We start from the raw sequence: 20,834 nt of genomic DNA, 5'->3' as shown, positions 1-20,834 counted from the left end.
GGGAAATTTCAATATCCTTCACCAAAAGTGGCTCGGCAGCACTACTACTGACTAAGCTGGCCAAGTCCTCAAGGACACAGCTGCTAGAATGGATCTGTGATAGACAGTGAGGAAATGATCGAAAAGAAAAACTGTATGTGAACATGTCCTCTCCAACCTACATTTCACAGAATGCATCCACTTATGAGAGGACTGAAGGCATGGTGGCTCCCTTTGCAGATAACACTAAGATAGCAAAGTATGTTGTGAAGAAAACTGAAACAGATGCCTTCACTGAGTACACAAAAATCTGGTAGATGGAGTATAATGTGAAGTTTATTCAGGCAGAAGAATAAAAAAGCAAGATATTATTTAAACAAGAACAATTGTAGAATTTTGAGATGCAGAGGGATCTAGGTACTCCAGTGCATGAGTCACAAAAGTTAACATGCAGATACAATAAATGATTAAGTAGACTAATGGAATGTTTTCCTTCATTATGAGTGGAATTGAACATAAATGTAAGGATGTTGTGACTCAGCTATCCAGGGCACTGTTGAGACCACATCTCAAATACTGTTTGCAGTTTTAGCCTCCTTATTTAAAGAAGGATGTAAATGTACAGGAGGTGGAACATAGAAGGTATATGAGATTGGCACCTGTAATGAGTGGGTTGGTTGACTTACGAGGAAAGATTAGACAGACTAGGCTTGTTTTCACTGGAGTTCAGAAGAACAAGGAAGGATTTGATTGAAATATACAGACAAGATCCTGAAAGGTCTTGGCAAGGTGGTCATGTAAAAGTATATTTCCTCTTGTGGGTGGGTCCAGAACTAGAGGACACAGTCTTAAAATTAAGGGTCACCCTTTTAGGGCGGAGATGAGGAGTAACCTATCCTCTCAGAGTTGAGAGACCGTGGAACTTAGTGCTTATTAGTGGTGGACGAGGTGGGGAAAATTAATATTTTTAAGGTGAAGGTAAAAAGATTCTTGTTGAGAAAAAGAATCAGACGTTATTAGGGATCAATGGGTATGTGGAATTCGGAACTTAAACAGATCAGCCATGATCTTATTGAATGATGGAGTAGGTTTGAAGGGTCAAATGGCATACTTTTGCTGCTAATTTAAATGCTCATAAAACCTATTAAACATGCACTGCAGCCCTTTTATACACAACCAGGTCCCATGATAAACAGCAAGATGAATGAGCAATTAAACTGTTTTGGAAGTTGTTAATCGAGGGAGTAATGCTGGCCAGGACAGAGCCATTATTGCACAGGACACATTAAGAACATCTAGTCCACGCCAGTAAAAATTCTTGTCTAAAAGATGGCACCTCTAACAATGTAGCAGCCTTTCAATGCTGCACTAAAGCACCATTATAGACATTACAGACTACAATTTAATAATACATACGAAGAAGTGATTGTGTAAACTTGAAAATATATGTATTCGGAATATCATACTTTACATTGCCTTAATTCTGAGCCTGGAAGCTATTTCCCTTAATCAGAAGAATTAATTTATCTGTCTATTTATTTACACAGGGAGTTTGTTTTGAGTGCAAATGGGAAAATTGGATAATTTGTTGTATAAATATTTAAAGAAGAAAAATGTTAAGCTTCAATAGGCTGGCAAACTGCCCAAACATCTAAACAAACAGTAAAACCCACTGTAAATAACATTTCTTTTAAACATCAGCTAAATGCACACTCAATACTGCTTTGCAAAGTCTTCTACAAAATTACTGTAACTAACAAGCAGAAATTTATCAGCTTCAGCTAAAATCAATTGCTTAAATCAATTCTAACACTGCTAGTATCTAAGAGGCCCACTGGCAATTTAGGTAAATTACACCATGTAAATGCTTTTGCCTTAATTGAACAGTTCTATCAAGTAGGCTCGGAATACTGTCCACACAGTTTGCACTGAATCAGTATAAATCTAAGTGTAAACATATTCTAGATCTGGATGGAAAGATTTTGTTTAAAGTAGTCATTGGGAGCTTTGCAATTATTTAAAGTATTGATAAAATTATTCCTTACATGGTGAAGGGGTGCGTTTCCAATGAAAATTCAGAGCAAATATAAATTTGTCAGCAACAATATAATTTAAATTAATAGCATGACCAAGTCAAAATATTTTCTAGAAGTGAAAAATTTGAAATGTTGTTTCCCAATATTGCTCATTTTCTTTTCAGAAATATCATCTAAATCTCAACATTGACAACTTTGTGAATAAATACACTGCCGATTGCAAAAGCCAGAAACCCATGACTGTTAAGGCACCATCCTGGAGTTATATTGATTTAGTTGATCTAAGGCAGGGCATGTTTTTCAATTTATTTATATCTCCCTAAGGTGGGTCGGACTAAAAGAAACACTCTAATTTTGAGTGGTCTTCAGTACTCTTAAGTCTCTGCATCGGCAGGATACCAGAATTGTACCATTGCATGCATAGATCTTCAGAAGTGTGGAGAAAATAAATAGAATCAGTGCTCTCAAATCTCAAAATTAAACAATGGAGACAGAGCATGAAACAGAGAATTGTATTCAAATAGTGCTCTTCACAATTATGGAATGTCTGTAGTCACCTTTGCAATGTAGAAATGTAGAGACAGTTGTAGGAGGAAACATGGCAACCAATTTGCACAGAGCAATTTCCCACAAACAGAAATATGATATAACCAGCTACTCTGTTTTTGTGATGTTATTTGAGGGAATAACATTTGTTAGGATACTAGGAATAACTCTTCTGCTTATCTTCGCAATAGTGGCATAGGACCTTTTCTGTCAACATAAGAGGGCAGATGGGCCTCAGTTTAATGACTCTTATATTGGGTGCATAATGAATTTCTCCGGTCAAAAATACAAGGTGAGAGAAGAACGCAGCAATTAAAAATTACTGGGATGACACTAAGACTGAGAATCTTGGAAATACAGAAGTTACTTAGCATCTGAGAGAGAAGAAATATAAATATATATGTAAATCACAGAACACCGCAATATGCCATATATGAAACAAATAATGACAATTTCATATTTTCTGATGGCATTCACACCAGTGAAAATAATAAATGTACAAATTATGACTTAACACATTATTATAACTTTGCAGACACAGTTAAAGGTAATTCCACAAATATAAGGAGAAAGAATTGTCTGTGCTCAGTTTTCTCTGTTTTTGTGATTGAGAGAAGAGATACGTGAAAAATCTAACCAGTAAAAATGGATAAAAGACATTGCTACGAAATCAGCACAACAAGGAAAGTACGGGATAAACCTTGAGAGAGGGGAACAGTGGAAATATTAAGTCCGAGACTACAGTGCAACTCTGTCTTTAACATTCATTCTCAAGAAACTGAGACACTTGATGTATTTCAAGGTTTTTTTTCCTCATCATATTTTAGTAGGATCATGAATTTTCTTATTTTTTCCGAAGTTAACAGGGACCACACATAAAATTGTTCTTCAGGCTTTGAGAGTATTTTCCTTCCAACTCCAGGAACAGTACAAGAGTGCAGAGGTGATGTCTCTTACCCCTTTCTACATGGAGACGACTTGGCTTCGCTCAGCATCACACGATTGTCAGGTACTACAACTGACAACAAAATAACAAGCCTGCTGTGTTCTAAGTATACTGCTGCACCAGCCCTTCGTGTACCACTCACTTCTCGTTTATTTTCAAGATAAGATACTGGCAGATATTACAGAAAATATTTTTTAAATTCCCCAAATGCTTTATATAGCCATTCACAGCTGTAAAATACATTGATTTATATAACAATTGCTAATGGCATGTAAACGTCATATTCAAATGAGTAATTTAGCTTCAAACTAAGAAAGTGATTACAACATACTGGTTATATTCAGGAGTGGAAAGTATTTGGAAAACAAGGTTATTAAGGAAGATCCTCAACAGAGGGAGGTTACTCCTTACCCCCACTCTCTCTCTCACTTGTTCTTTGCTTCAATTAGCTACTAAATAATTACCTGATGAAAAAAATGCACACCGAACCTACTGCAGACACAAACAAAGAAGATGGATCTCTGGCTTATGCAGTGTGGTTTTATTCACTAGCATATATGACTCGAGATAATGCTGCAGATAACAGATTGTAACTGTATTCAATTGAGCAAAAAGCTATTTGCGCAACACAATAGGTATCTGAGAAGATGATGACATAAAATGTTGACACAAGAATCTTTTAGTTTTAGTTGAATGCTTAAAAGTCATGTTCATCGAACAGAACACAAACATGTCCATTAAGTAAACCATTACTTACTCGCTGCTCTCCCGACACACACACACCCAAAAATGTGCTTTTTTTATGCTTTGTCAATTAGCAATTGAAGTCTGTGAACTCTAATCCAGGTAGGTGAAGAGTGGGATCATTTTGAAATGGAAGAGAAACAACAAAGTAATTCAATGCATTGCGATAAAATTTAAGTGGTTGTAAAAAATAAATGGGATGCTTGTTTTATAAAAGTTCATGCAATCCAGAATAGACAGTCTCCCTTTAAGCCAAGGTTAGTGCAAGCAGTGATCAATACCTCAATCTCAATAAACTATTTCAATAATAGTTGATTCAGGTGGAAACAGGAGTTGAAATTTCTGTTCAGCGACCTGTGTCACCTTGTCATGTTTGCTGAACACTGATAATACATCATAGCTGTAATGGAAATGACTAAGTGTAAAATGTACACAGAAAGGCACCCACAGAATCGTTTTCATTCTTCAACATCAAATCAATATGATATGCATGCCTTCAGCCAAAACTGTGTGATGGATGCTGGAAAGACATTAAAAAACCCTTTACCAACATTTTTCACATATTCCATGGTAATAGGCAGAGGCAGATACTCACTTGTATACTGTCCCTCCATTGCCATGACCGAGGATATCTCGATACTGAATGTCCTGTTCATTCATCTAAAAGAAAGGAAGGTAGAAAAAAAGCTAGTAATGTCAGGCAAGTGTATAGAAATGTCAAGGAAAAGTAACTCAAGGCCATAAACAACAAGCATCCAGGTCATTTCAAGTTCAGCAGCAAGTGGGAAAAGATCAATACAACATTTGCTGTTCAATTTATAAAAGACAATACCAAGGGACAAAGTGATGGAAAGTTTAATGACAATTTGTTTGCCTGGGTCATTTCATTAATGTTTGATAAAAGATGTCAAAACTGAATGATACAACATGGTTTCAGTGGGTCAGTGTGAGGAAACTAATGGTGGAGGGGAGGGAGTAGTATAAAGAGAGAAAAAAAAGGAGGTGACTGGCATCACTTATATCCTGAGGGCAATACAAAGGCAAAAATGAGAATTCGGTATAAAATCATACCATTCTGCCTCAAATCTGAAAATTTAATTTAGCCGGGAATGGCTTCAGTCCTCATTACAAACAAGTAGGAATGCAGCCATCCTTCAAAGCGCATGTCAGCACTGTCAAAGTCTGTAGCGTTCAATGCCAGTCACACAGAAACAAGAGACAGGTGCTGCAGAAGTGTTAATGTCAAAGCCTTCAATTGTTGCAACTTGGTAAGAGAGTTAAAAAAAATCTCTACATCAGTTGGGTATACAGCTTAAAAAAAACACAGGCATGGATAGTTGAGATTCAGTTCCTTCCTGACTTTGTCTCCACATCATCTTCAACTGCAAACATCAAATAATTTTTGTTTCTGGTTGGGCAAGTGGTAAAATTAGCGACAGCCAAATTCTCAACTTTCAGCGTTAGTGCGCCTTGGGAAGATCCAGTTAAAGGATAATTTCCAAAATGGGCATTTACAAATTAGGTTGTTACTATGGTCTTGTACAGAGAGACAGATTAATACTGAAAACAATTAAGGAATGTATTTTTGTGTTTTGGCTTTCATGTTCCACCACACCACCACCCATAAACCAATGCTCATCCAAAACTCTGTCTATAACCTAACCTGTTCTAAGCCCAACCAATGGAAGCCATTGGCTCAGCCGTGTATTAAGGAATTCTGGAACACTATGCCATTTTTATCCCCTTTGTAAGTTTTAGGACTCTCCTCAAAATTGAATCCTTCAAATAAGCTTTTGGTCATCCTAATATAGCTTTCTCATAACTTCGCCTTGTACTTCCATGAAGTGCTTTGGGGAATGTTTATACATCAGTGCTTCTACATAAATAGAAGTTGATGTTATCCTCAAGTGAAATTTTTTTGTATTTATTTCAGATTTCTACCATCCATGTTTCTGTCGTCATCACTGAATGTTTGTTGTATTTCTTTGTCACTGGCGCACATAACGTAGTTTTTGTATGTATGATGTAATTGACATGCTTTGCATCAGTTCAGTTTAAATCAATCTCACCTTTTAGCAACTTGAAATCTACATAAAACGGATTTTTTATGCTGTTTTTCTTTCTTTTCTTGTTTGCAGTATTCAACACCAGAGTTTTTAAAAATTAGTTGATTTGTCACTGGGACACCGCAGCTGCCCAACTGTGCTACAAACATGGTAAAGGTCCAACTGACACACAGGTCAGACAATGTTAGCAGCAATTTTTTTAACCATTCATAGCACGCTCATGGATGCATAAAAATGCCACAATACTTCTTTCAAACCCATCCAAGCAGCATTTTTGATAAGAATTTTTAATTAGGTATGCTTGCTACACATTCCAGGATGTATAAAATCCGAACTTTTGCTGTTACTCACTTTATGAAAAGCATCCTGTGTTACAAAACATATTTTCTGTACATTCGATTTTGCCTTGTGTACATAATGCATTTTGAGTTGCAGTAAAGAATAGTAGGGTAAAGTTCAGGGAGCTAAAGTCATTATTGATGGGTGATTACCTTGAAATGTTGCCAAGTGTTATACAAAAGCACACTGGGGTCAGATATATATAGGGTTAAGTGAGATTTTCTGTACACTGAGAGAAATGCTCTTTAAAAGAACCCTAGTGACAACATTGATAGTACAACCTCAGACAGAATATCATATTAAGTCAACTGCAAATTATTTGTTAACAAATCTATGGCAATGACATCAAAATGGGCATGAACTCAGTAAAAATGATCAACTTTCCAACACATGTAACAATTAAAACAATACACTATAAGAAGTGATAATACAAAATACCACATAGCTATTGCAAAATGTTAATCTAAATATGAATCACAGGACAACCCTCAAGATTTTTCAAGTTCTTGTCTCCCAGTTTAAGGGCATTATTTGTATTCCATGACTAAATTACTGCCCTGCAATTACTCAACATATTGGTTTTTCTCTAAATAACCATCAGCTGCAATACAAAACAGCAACAGATGAAATAAAAGGATATGTGGGCTTCTATGAACCTGCTTGAAATTGACAAATCCATAGCACAAAACAAAAATCTGTGCAAAAAAATCAATTGTCAAAACTTTGGTTTATTACAACTGATTTATAACCAAATGCTTAAACATTTTGCAAATAATCACTGCTAAGTAAAACTAACTTATATGAAAATTTTTGATGTACAACTTCAATTAACATTTGTTGAAATAAATAAATTCTTTTGCTTAAAACAGTACAGCTATTTTGTTCACTGGTGTAACCATTTCATTCAAGCATTAATGCAAGCAATTGAAAAGACTTAGCAAGTAACACTTTATATAGCAGCAAGTAATTCAAAAATACAACATGGTCAAATGCCTTCTATGAACTAGTGGCACTTTATCAATACTAGAATCAATGGCTGGCATTACCAGTGAGTGACAGATATGAAATAAATATTTATATCACATAACCTGTGTCAATGAGACTCAGCAGAAAGCTATTTTCAACCTGCCAATAACTGATTTTCCCAATGACAAGCTGGAGGATCATAATTTTAACTTTTTTTTAACACTTAATATGAAGTCAATATTGAACTGTCACTGATAATTTTGTTAAATTACCAGGTAGCACATCTTTAATGCTTGGCTATATTACGTCCTGAATTGTATGGAATTGATTCTCCGGCAAACAAACAAGATTGGAGCACTGCCACTACTATCAAATGTCAAGGGGACATCCCTCCATTAGGCTACTCTGTTACAGGTGATATCAAGGGACAGGCGTAAAGAGCAAGCTGGTAATTGTCTGCTTGACACACTCAACTTGAACAACTTGATTCATGAAATGCCAAAAAGGCTTAGTCTGTTCCCTTCACAGAGAATGAATACGCATCCAAGATGATTAACTTTTTATCCTAAAAAGTGTGAAAGGGACGTGAACAGCAGTTAGAAAATCAATAAGCATCTTTCATTTGCAGTGACACAAATGTCTCAGTCAATACAATTTAATAAGCAATTCTGATAACAATGGACAGATGCCCTCCTTCCTCAAAGGTCTCTTAAAAGGCTTCAACTATCCCCACCAAGTTAAAAACACCATTACAATCTATTTACCATGACCAATTTAAATGCACAAGTCAAACTGACAGTAAATTACATGTGAGCAATTATTAAATCGCAACAGATATTTCCAAAGTACTTTCTCTGTTACTTGAATAGCCCATTAGCTAGGCAAAGTATCACTATAGCTTAGCTCCATCATTTAAGGTAGCCAATACTTGAACTGGACATTCTGGTTTTGGAACAGCCCAAATGTGGCTGTTTGGTAACTCCCATAATGTAAAACCAGAGTAAAATTAAAATAAATTGTGATGTGTGACTGCACAAAATCCTGTACTCAGTTTTGGGATTATCAAAAACATGGTAATCCTACTGTAACATTACATTTTGCCTAATTTCACAATTAACAAGTTAATTAACAAATAACAAAAACAATTTGCATTTAAAAAAAGAACAGGAAGTGCTAGATAACTCAACAGGTCTGGCAGTGTCTGTGAAGAGGGAAACAAAGTTAACATTTCTTGTCTGATTTGACTCCATTCCAAAGGAGAATCATATTGGACACAAACTCTCAACTTTGTTTTTCTCTCCACAGATGCAAACAGACCTTTTGAATCCCATATGACTCTTCTTTGGAATGGAGGCACATCAGACTCAAAAAGTAAACTTTGTTTTTCTCTCTCCACAGATATGAACAGACATTCCGACTTGCTTCAACATTTATTTTTCAAATTTGAAAGATAAGTATTTAACCAAAATCTACTCCTGCATGAACAAAAAAAGTGTTTTGTCAGAATAATGTATAGTATGCTCTATTTCAACTAAATTTGTGAAGATCCTTTCTAAGTTTTAAAAATGGAAATTAATAGCATAAATATGAAAATAACAACTGTAGAAAATCTGAGATAACCATTCAATAGCATCCCAGGTTAAATGAAAAGTAGGTGGGGTTGCAGGTGGAAAAGGAGAAATTATCTTTTCTAGTACGGTGGCACAGTGGTTAGCACTGCTGCCTCACAGCGCCAGAGACCCGGGTTCAATTCCCGCCTCAAGTGACTGACTGTGTGGAGTTTGCACATTCTCCCTGTGTCTGCGTGGGTTTCCTCCGGGTGCTCCGGTTTCCTCCCACAGTCCAAAGATGTGCAGGTCAGGTGAATTGGCCATGCTAAATTGCCCGTAGTGTTAGGTAAGGGGTAAATGTAGTGGTATGGGTGGGTTGCGCTTCGGCGGGTTGGTGTGGACTTGTTGGGCCGAAGGGCCTGTTTCCACACTGTAAGTAATCTAAATCTAAATCTAGTACCTTAAATAAGTAAAAGTTAGTTTAGCAATTCTGAAAGAAAATCAAGTAACTTGATACAAATATCCAAAAGCACAAAAGTTAACTAATATTGTATGTATGAAACAGATCAATTTATTGCATAGACCCTGAACAGCAACTCATGTCATACTACTATGCAATAGGTGATACAATTGTCCCGCAGAAAACTGTCTGGCCAATTTTTTTTGAATTGCAATAATATGACCACCTGCTGTAATGAGGTAATAAAAAAAATTGAATGCAAAATTCTAAATGCCATAATGGGCAATAAGTTTTCATTGAACCACTAATTTTAACAATTCTAAACATTGACAAAATTATCTAACAGTTAAAAAGAGGGAGTACACTTTAAAAAAGGTCATCCAAAACAACTGACCCGAAAGCAGCCAAGTTCACAGGAATTTACAAAGGAATGCCTAAATAAAATGATCTAGCACACCTCGAACTCGAAAAGCCTTTTTTTTTAAAGAAAGGGCTTTCCAACAGTAACCACTCTTGGACATTGAAATTCACCGCCGGGAAAGTATAACTCAAACAGACACTTTCAAATATCCCTGGTGATGAGACTCCTACGGTACTTCAGGAACAATAACATAAATTTGAAACTTATTATGCACAGAGTAAGATTCAAAACTCTCTTACCTATACCTGAGGATAATAGACAAACTCTGATAATGGTCCATCAAAATATCTTGTTAAAATTAGATAACTGTCCCTACTGCGGACCATTAGGTAGTAATCACACTTCAAAATATCCCTCTCGAGAGAAGCCACGATTACAAGCTTGTGCCTTTTGCTCGAGAAACCAGTGACAGGAACATCAAGAAGGCTCTATTTTGGAACTGATGTGTGCAGTGTTGCAGAAGTGATCAACCTTAAGAAAAAGCTGATAGCGGGCCAATAACTTTTAAAACATCGAAATCTGCTACGTGAAATTTCATCCAGGAGAATACTTGATCCAGCTTAGCTGCAATCACTCACCAAAACTTCAAGATGGACAGTGGAATTTACAATTCCTTTACCAAAGAACTATAGTTCTTTTTTCAATTCAACCTCAATTAACCCTGTATCTTGTTTTGTTTTAAATCTATGCTCGTACAGATGTGCATGTCAGGAATTTGGGATAAAATTTATCTTTTTAACAGTGTTTATGTCTTTGTACTGAGTTTACGATTAAAGTATTTTAATTAAAAAGTTAATTTTTATTACTTTCAAAGATTTAGCTGATTTTTCTTCCTGGTTTTACACATGCTCAAGTATACATTGAATTGAAAAGCACACCCTTAAAAATTCAAAAACTAAGAGACCAATCTCGGGAACAAAGAGAGAGAGGAATCTATCAACCCTCCAGACTTGGTCACAACATATTTAACGATCACTTTTATGTATGTGTCAATCAGATTAATGTTTCTATCCAAGCTGATTAAACCTACAGGAAAACTAAAAGGAAAGGAAAAAAGCTTTTTCAAAGCTTACTGGGTAAACACTCAATATGGTATTAACCCTCACAGCCATTTCATTACAACCAAATAACAGGACATTACAACCAATATCAGCACTGCTTAAATAGGCTTTTACTGCTGACCATAATGCAGTGATTCCATACAGACATAACAGCTAGTTTCCTTGATTTCATCTTCACCTGACATCCATTCTTCTAGAAAAGATCATGAAACTGAAGCAAGGATCCCAGCTGATATTTTCCTCTCTAACTCCAGGGTAGGAGACTTTCTGTAGTAACCCTATAGTCATCCATGCTGAGATCAAGCAACTCTGCACTGATCGAGATTTTAAATGGTTGGTTTTTGTGGTTGATATGAATCAACCAAACACCAACATGACCAGCTAAACAACTGACAGTGCTGATGCAAATCATAGATGGAAATGTGTTGCTGGAAAAGCGCAGCAGGTCAGGCAGCATCTAGGGAACAGGAGAATCGACGTTTCGGGCATAAGCCCTTCTTCAGGCTTATGCCCGAAATGTCGATTCTCCTGTTCCCTAGATGCTGCCTGACCTGCTGCGCTTTTCCAGCAACACATTTCCATCTCTGATCTCCAGCATCTGCAGACCTCACTTTCTCCTGATGCAAATCATAATTTAATCGAATCTCCTGCAAACTGAACTTAAAAAATATATAATTAAAAAAAAACTAGGAATTCAGTTCATTCACCAAATCATATTTAAAAAGCACCATTTCCAAGAAAAATCTTCAGAATACTTACACATTTGTTACATTATCATTTAAATCTGACTTAATTTAATATTGCTAGCTGGCATTTTAAAATTAAGTGCACAGATGTGGGGCTGGATATTAGACAGGTTTTCAGCCTTGGGGCACGTAGAATAGTTCAGGTGGCTAGCCAACCACCTTCTTACCAACATGTGAACTTACCCTCATTAAATTGAAGGAGCCGTGATTGGTAGTCTACCCACCACATGCAAATAAATAATTGATGATAATACGCTGTCCGTGCCATAATATAGTTGCCATGGGTAGTTGGGCAAGAGTTGGCAAGCCTTTTGGCCGGAGAGGAGGATGGCACAATCTTAAAGCATTGTCCTTTATGCATGGGTGACATCCCCCTTCCTTTCACCTGCCTGTTCCTCAAAATCTATCTTCTTTACCCCTTTGCACTCCTCCTTAAGGTTTTCAAATGCTTCCTGACTAGGACCCCAGCCTTAACTTAGGCTAGGGTCTATGTTATCTTCCTTTTGGGGCTGCCTGCAGTATAGGTAGCACGCACTAGAAGTGATGGAGTTACCAGGACTGCAGGAGCTACTAGACAAACAGTTCCAAAGATTGGAATCTCTTACCCACTGTGGATGGAAGTCCCTTAATCTAATAACTAAAGGTCACCACCAAGCAGTCCAGCCACCAAAGGTATACAGCTTATCTGATCAATATATTTAAAATATACAACCTACTTTCCAGTTGGGAATTTGCTTTATAAACCATGAGGATATAACCCCCAGTAATTTAAAAACATATTCACTGCTCAACAATCATACTGAAGCAACAAAACAGTAGTAATATGTTTTCAGAAATGTTATTATCTGAACAATATTGTTAACTAATTGCTGAATTCAAAGCTCCCAATGCAAGTTTTATTGTACTTTCAGTTTACTATCCTATACAGGCAGAATTCTTACTTGAAGAGCATTATGTTTCTTACACATTAACTGACACCAATATTGGGCCTATTAGGTCCTATAGATTAGTTCTCTTTTTAAAAGAAAGACTTTCCAAGACATCAACATATAAAGGTAGGGCACAATGACATAATAAAGAGTAAAGACAAAAATCTTCAAAAACACTGTTATGAGGATAACAGGAAATCACTGAGGCAGAATTAGTTACTTCCGCAGTGTTGGAAAAATTGAAAACAAATAAAGTTAGTTTTAAAAGCATCAGTGAGCCAAAGAGTAGCACAATTGTCTGACTGATAAGGAATTATCACAATGGAACTACAGATCGGATGAAATAAAATGTAATAATGTTTTTCTAGAAAAAGTAAAATTAATGTCACAATTTCAAATTTCTGTTCTTCATACAGATAAGCTGCATTAACACCCATTTTTGGACAATATGTACTATATTAATACACAAACTAGCATTTATAAACCACACCTTTTTATAAAACATTTATTGTTATTAATTTACTTTCATTTAAATCTGTGTTCGCATTTATAAGTGAATGATGTATGTTTTTTTTTTAAAATAATTACATCGTCATACTGTAATGCCCTACTTTTGCAGCTCAGGGCTTCTCAGCCTATGCTACAGAGAAACACCTACGTTTCAATCAAACGTATCACTAAGTTTCCAAACCAAACTTCTGCATTTTGCTGTTTAACTATAAACCTATTTAACTATAAAATATATTTAAAAAGGAACAAATTTGGATCAGATCTATGCATCCTGGTACAAATAGCCCTTTGTCCTGCAACTTTATATAAAGGTTAAAATTTAGTCTTGGGTTCTTTATGGAATACCACAGATCATCAACCAGAAATTATTATATTTATTACATCAGTTTCCCCTATTCTATAAATTGGTCAACAATTATACCTCCTCTGTACAATGCCTTGCAAATCTCCACTGAGAAAAACCACTGTGCCGCTTCAATAGTTTTCATTTTACAAAATCTCAAATTCATAAATTAGTCAACATTTAGTGTTAACAAGACATATGAAAGGGCTTGGTTTACTAAACACAAGCAAGCAGCAACTTTGGCCTAATTAACTCACTGATCCTCGTATTTTGTAATGTGGCCTCATTCCGTGGTTTATTTTTGAGCAAATCAAATAAACTGGAATTCAAACCAACATCTTTGCAAGAATCAAAAACAGAGGTTGCTGGAAAAGCTCAGGTCTGGCAGCATCTGTGAAAACAAATCAGAGTTAAGGTTTTGGATCCCAGACATGACACATACACTCTGATTTCTCTTCATAGGTGCCGCCAGACCTGCTAGGCTTTTCCAGAGACTTCTGTTTTTGTTTCTGATTTACAGCATCTGCACTGCAAGAATGCTTCCTCATACTGGCGGGGTAGATTTAAACTGTCACTTGTCACAAAGCAAACCTACTTTTCCCTCTGTAACACTGCTCCTGAACATTTCATTCATTTTTTTGATATCTTTAGACTTGACCATTCCAATATTGCCCTAGTTAACATGCTATCTTTCACCCTCCATAAACTCAGGCTCATCCAAAATTCAGCTAGTCATATTCTGAACTGCATTCTGTCTCATTGAACCATCACCTTTATGCTTGCTGAATCATGAAATGTAACTAAGTCCTCAAAGTCTGAGTACATATTTTGCTTATAACTAGGTTTAATAGTGTGCTGTTCATGAGATGGCATATTTCTCTGTTTCCTTTGCAACCCCTGCTGGTCAACCAATTTCCCAATTTTTTAAAAAAATGTTCATTTTCAAATTTCCCAATACCCTAATTACTCAAATCTACGCAAGGAGGCATTTGGTATGCTTTCCTTTATTGGTCAGAGTATTGAGTACAGGAGTTGGGAGGTCATGATGCGGCTGTACAGGACATTGGTTAGGCCACTGTTGGAATATTGCATGCAATTCTGGTCTCCTTCCTATCAGAAAGATGTTTTGAAACTTGAAAGGGTTCAGAAAAGATTTACAAGAATGTTGCCAAGGTTGGAGGATCTGAGCTACAGGGAGAGGCTGAACAGGCTGGGGCTGTTCTCCCTGGAGCGTCAGAGGCTGAGGGGTGACTTTATAGAGGTTTACAAAATTATGAGGGGCATAGATAGGATAAATAGACAAAGTCTTTTCCCTGGAGTCGGGGAATCCAGCTCTAGAGGGCATAGGTTTAGGGTGAGAGGGGAAAGATATAAAAGAGACTTAAGGGGCAACTTTTTCACACAGAGGATGGTACGTGTATGGATTGAGCTGCCAGGGGATGTGGTGGAGGCCGGTACAATTACAACAATTAAGAGCTATTTGGATGGGTATATGAATAGGAAGGGTTTGGAGGGATATGGGCCGGGTGCTGGCAGGTGGGACTAGGTTTGGTTGGGATATCTGGTCGGCATGGACGGGTTGGACCAAAGGGTCTGTTCCCATGCTGTACATCTCTATGACTCTAGTCCTACAATTCTTCAAGTACTCCACATTTCTCCAACTCCAGACTTTTATGCATACGTCAATCATTTTGCTCCATGATTAGCAGCTATTTTTTCAGCAGTCCAGGTCATAAACATTAGAATTATCTCCCTAAACCTGTCTTTCCTTTTCTCTCTCCTCGAATACCTTACTACAGAATTAATATGGAAACTAACACATGATAATTTGTTTTATTTGATTTAATCACCGCATCATAGTACATTTATTGCTTTAATCAAATAATATAGTATTCTGTTAATGGTAGCCAATGCAGATCTTGGCACTTTAATATCATGTAGCACTGCTTAGCTTCATTTGACAAAGAAACGTACCACGGCAGTGCAATCAAAGTGAAGGCAATAACTTAATGCTTAGATATCAGCTACAAGGAATTGGGGGCTCTATTTAGGTTCAGATCCAGACTGTCAACATGGAAAAGACAGAGATGGCATACTCTTGGGTTCATAAGCTCTTATCAAGAAATCATAACCACAACTTCATCCTTATATTGGTGTGTTGGAAGTATAGCAATTGATTAAACATAAGTTTTGTATTAGAGTTAATTTTGTAACAATGTGTTTAACTTAGAAATTGTATAATCCTTTATACGTTAAAATACCCTGTATAATAATTTGCAGAGATTAGGATTCTTAAGGATCAAGATGGCAGAGGCGGCAGAATAGGTGGTGTTCGTGCTCCCAGCCCATCTGCTCTCTTTCACATGACCGACCACATCCCTTTCTTTAAATTTTATTTTCTTCATTAATCAAGTTCATCTTCACTTTGTTCTGCAGTTGTGGTAGTGGAGTGGGGTTGCAGGAAGCTGTTGAGTGGTGGATCTGGTCCATTCCTCATGACCACAGTGGTCACAGCTTGAGCAACTGCTTCAGCATCAATAAATTGGGACCTGTTCTTTGCCTCTGATGTTTTGGTGGCGTCTGCAATATAGGCGGAGTGAATGATACCTCAGTCCTCGGGAGTTAATCTGGACAGTCAATCAGTATTCTAAGTTGAGATGGTCCTGGTCCTGGTGAGTTGGGTTAGTCTCCTAGCTATAGGGCGGCTGAAGTATCAGCAGCAATGAACTGACTTTGGCAGAGGTAATGTCCTAGGTCCGGTCAGCAGTGGCAGGCGCTGCTTCAAAATGCTTCCTTCTTGGTGTTGCAACCTCAAGGACAACTTTGGTGGCTGTGGAGTGTGGCAGCACCCCCAAATCCACTTAGGAAATCAAGAATAATTGGATGAAACAAACAATTTGTCCTAACTTTCGTAAATATATGTAACAATAAATTATGTTGTCTTTAGAGTAAACAAAAGGGTAACCTGGACTTTTTCCATTCGCTCAAACACAGCAAAAATAAAACCAATTAGAACAGGTCTCTCGAAGGAAATAGATGCAAATGGTTAGTGATAACCAAGTGTCTAATTTATTGGAAAGTTCACGAAATTAAACGAGGTTTGAGACAGGAGCTCAAGGATTTCAATCTTTTGAGTCCTGACTGCAAATTATAGTCAGAACTAAGCAACCTCACAATCAGAAGATCAGATCTAAGCTCTGCAGTCCTGCCACAACCAGTCGTTAATGGTAATAAACAATTAAACAACTCACTGGAGGCGGCGGCTCCACAAATATCCCCATCCCCAGTGATGGAAGAACCCAGCACATCAATGCAAAAGATAAGGCTGAAGCATTCACAGCAATATGCAGCCAGAAGTGCAAGTGGATGATCCATCTTGGCAGTCTCCAGTGATCCCCAGCATCACAGATGTCAGCCTTCAGTCAATTTAATTCATTCCACATGATATCAGTGTACAGTTGGAAGCACTGGATACTATGCAGGCTCTATACCCTGAAAACGTTCCAGTAATAGCACTGAAGATATGTGCTCCAGAACGTGCCTCTCCTCTAGCTAAGCTGTTCCAGTAAAGTTGCAACACTGACATCTACACTGTGGAAAATTGCCTAGGTATGTCCTGCACACAAAAAGCAGAACAAATGGGTTGAAAGGCCTGTTTCTCTTCTGTGTGGCTCTAAATCTAATGCAGCAATTACTTAGTCATCAATAAATTGATGGAAGGTATCATCAATAGTGCTATCAAGTAGCAGCTGTTCAGCAATAACCTGCTCACTGAAGCCCAGTTTGCGTTATGCTAGGGCCACACAGCTCCTGACCTCATTACAGCTTTGGTTCAAACATGGAGAAAAGCATTGAGTTCCAGAGATGGAGGTGTGTCAGTCCTTGATATCAAGGTCGCATTCAGTGAATGGCAACAAGAAGCCCTAGCAAAGTTGGAATCAATGGGATTTGGGGGCAAACCCGCCACTGACTGGAGTCATACTTGACACGTAGGAAGACTATGGTGGTCCTTGCCCCAGGACAGCTCTGCAGCAGGGTAGTTTTGTAAGCTCAGTTTTTATATGATCTGATCTACTCGATACCCTAGTGGGACTTGTTTTATACTAATAATGAGATGTGATTTATGTAATATTGTAATTAATATAAATTAAGTTTCAATCTCAGGAAAATTGTTACAAAAGACAGTATTGGATATTGTAATTTCCCCTCTTGATGGAACTGACCCTAACAACCAGGTTGTGTCAAAAACAGTTCTACTGAAACTCAGATCTATTGCTCCACCCAAAAGCTTGCAGTATTGTCTCACCAGTTCTCATGCTGCTTGCGCTTTTCCAGTTCCCCACTCTCGACTTTGATTGCCAGCATCTGAAGTAGTCACTTTCTCCTAGTTGATTTTAGGCCATTCAACAGTCAATCAAGGTGAATGGCTTTCATATCTGTCTGGTTTGATTCAATGTGATAGTGAATGCAGCAAATGTCCTGGATTAATATTTCAGGTCACAACCTAGCTGAGTCCGACCCATCTCCCGCACTTCAGCCCTCACCCACTCTCTTCCCTCCCAAAACAGCAATATGGTCCCCTTGTCCTCACCTATTATCCAAGCGGCATCCACATCCAGAGGATCATTGGCTATCAGTTACACCTGTCCATCACCACACACGCATGTATGCACACACAACACCTGCCTATATACTTCCTCCCCTCGCAATATCCAAGGGTCCAAATGCACTTTCCAGGTGACCGTGCAATTCAATCAATCAATCTAGTCTACTGAATTGTCTGCTCCCAACATGTTTTCCTCTCCACTGGAGAAACAAAGCATTGACTAGGGTAATTCTGCAAAATGGTCATCATGTTCTGTCTTCAAAAAGACCCTGAGCTTACTATTGCCTGCCACATCAACACACCACCTTGTTACCTGGCCAATATCTGACTCAGGATTGCTGCAGTGGTCCAATGAAGCTCAGTGCAAGCTGGAAGGAGAGCACTTTATTTTCTGTTTGGGGACTCAATATTGAGCTCAACAATTTTAGGGCTTGTGGCACCTTCTCCTAACCCGCAATCACCAGGCCTTGTAATAATATGGTCTGCTATTACATACTACTCATTGTCAGCCACTAATAGCCCTCATTAGCAGCTGTTTATTCTCCTAAACTATTATCAACTCCTTTGTCTGACTCACCATTCTTCTCTCTCTCTCTTTGGGCTCTAACTCCACCTATTGTTTACTCCTTTCCCCCTCCCCCACTCTATCTTCTGCATATATATATAAAAAAAACTTTTTTCTAGTTACCATCAGTTCCGCAGAAGGGTCACTGGACCAGAAATGGTAACTGATTTCTCTCCACAGATGCTGTCACACCCACAGATTTTCCAGCAACTTCTGCTTTTAACTCAGTTCATAGTCTCATTAACACCTATTCAATATAACCAATGAAGGTAACTGGTTTCAACAGCTATCCTTCTGAGCTGATCTAAATCCCAACATGCTGTTTAGTTGGCCAGTTTTCCCAGTATTCCATTCAGTTGGTCAATGATGCTTTCTGTGTCCCACTTTTATATAAAAGTGATATTCCACTACCTACAACGTACCATGCTCAACCCATCTTCAGCTGCTTCATCAATGACACTCCTTCCATCATAAGGTCAGAAGTGGGATGTTCACCAAAATGATCGCACAATATTCAGAATAATTCGAGACTCCTCAGATATCGAAGCAGTCCATGTTCAAATGCGACAAGATCTGGACAATATCCAGGCTTGGGTTAACAAGTGACAAGTAACATCTGCACTGAACAAATACCTGGCAATGACCATCTCCATTAAGGAGACAATCTAATCATTGAATGTTAAGAGACAATGCTGTTATCATCATTGGTAACCCCCAGCATATTGATGATAGGGGATTCAATGACCAGAAATTCAACTGGCCTCACCACATAAACACAATGGTTACAAGAGCAGGTCAGAGGATAAGAACACTGAGGTTGCTAACTCACCTCCTGACGCCCCAAAGCCAGTCCACCATCTACAAGATGCAAGTCAGGAGTATGATGGAATACACCCCAGACAGGTGCAGCTCCAACAACACTAAAGAAGCTCGACACTATCTAGGAAAAAGCAGCCCACTTGACTGGTACCGTTTCCTCAAGCATCCACTTGCTCCACCACCAACACTCAGTAACAGAAATTTACCAAAGATCCTTCCAAACCCACAAACACTACCATCTAGAAGGACAAAGGCAGCTAAAAATTGGGACCGCCATCACTACCTGGAAATTTATCTCCAAGCTACCCACCATCCTGACTTTGAAATATATCGTTCCTTCACTGTGTCCAGGTCAAAAATCCTGGAATTCCCTCCCTCAGGGCATTGTGGGCCTACCTATACCACATGGACTGTGTGGTTCGAGAGTAGCACACCATCACCTTCCCAATGGCAACAAATGCTTGGCTAGCCAGTGATGCCCAGGTCCCATTAGTGAATACAAAACAGCTGCCCTTTTTCTTCAAGCTTTCATAGTATTTTAATATGCAGTTAAATAGGAACCAGGAGATAGTGAAAGGTGAAATCAGTCAATGTCCATCACTATTGAGAGCCAAATGGTGATTGATCACATGTCCATTAAACCAATTAGCAATAAGGCTCACTTAGCTTAGGCCTATCAGAATATAATGATGTAATTGCTCATGCTGTGAGTAACTTCTTGGAAAGAGTCAATAACCAACAGTTTGCCTGCCCCTCTTCCGCGGTTATGTTAGAGCCCGGGTGTCCTTGGAGAAGGAGCACGCGGTGTCGACCAACACCCTGGAGTTGTTCAGGGAGAGGTGGGCGCCGCAGGGAGTGGAGTGCATCATTTCTCCCTCAAAAAAAAAGAAGGAAAAAAAAAATAGCAGGAGATTCTGCCTGCCCACCTGCACACACACACCATGGGTGCTGGGGATAAAATAAGCACTACCGCACTTAGAAAAAAAAAATAGGCCTATCAGAATATAATGATGTAATTGCTTATGCTGTGAGTAACTTCTTGAAAAGAGTCAATAACCAACAGTTTGCCTGCCCCTCTTCCGCGGTTATGTTAGAGCCCGGGTGTCCTTGGAGAAGGAGCACGCGGTGTCGACCAACACCCTGGAGTTGTTCAGGGAGAGGTGGGCGCCGCAGGGAGTGGAGTGCACCATTTCTCCCTCCAA

General features: G+C 38.3%; 1 protein-coding gene across 5 annotated transcripts in view; it reads right to left on the bottom strand.

Moving 5' to 3' along the window:
- The window catches only part of map2k5 (mitogen-activated protein kinase kinase 5), a 274,682-nt gene that overhangs the window by 151,645 nt on the left and 102,203 nt on the right, over positions 1 to 20,834 (bottom strand). For all 5 annotated transcript variants that reach the window (XM_043677181.1, XM_043677180.1, XM_043677182.1 and 2 more), the window contains exon 8: positions 4,847 to 4,911. In XM_043677181.1, the coding sequence (XP_043533116.1) occupies positions 4,847 to 4,911 (65 nt within the window). The remainder of the gene's footprint in view (positions 1 to 4,846; positions 4,912 to 20,834) is intronic.

The sequence above is a fragment of the Chiloscyllium plagiosum genome, chromosome 36, assembly GCF_004010195.1.
Source record: "Chiloscyllium plagiosum isolate BGI_BamShark_2017 chromosome 36, ASM401019v2, whole genome shotgun sequence".
In the NCBI taxonomy this organism is placed as follows: Eukaryota; Metazoa; Chordata; class Chondrichthyes; order Orectolobiformes; family Hemiscylliidae; genus Chiloscyllium; species Chiloscyllium plagiosum.
Note: the sequence above shows the minus strand (reverse complement) of the source record. Positions and strands in the feature narration are given on the sequence as shown.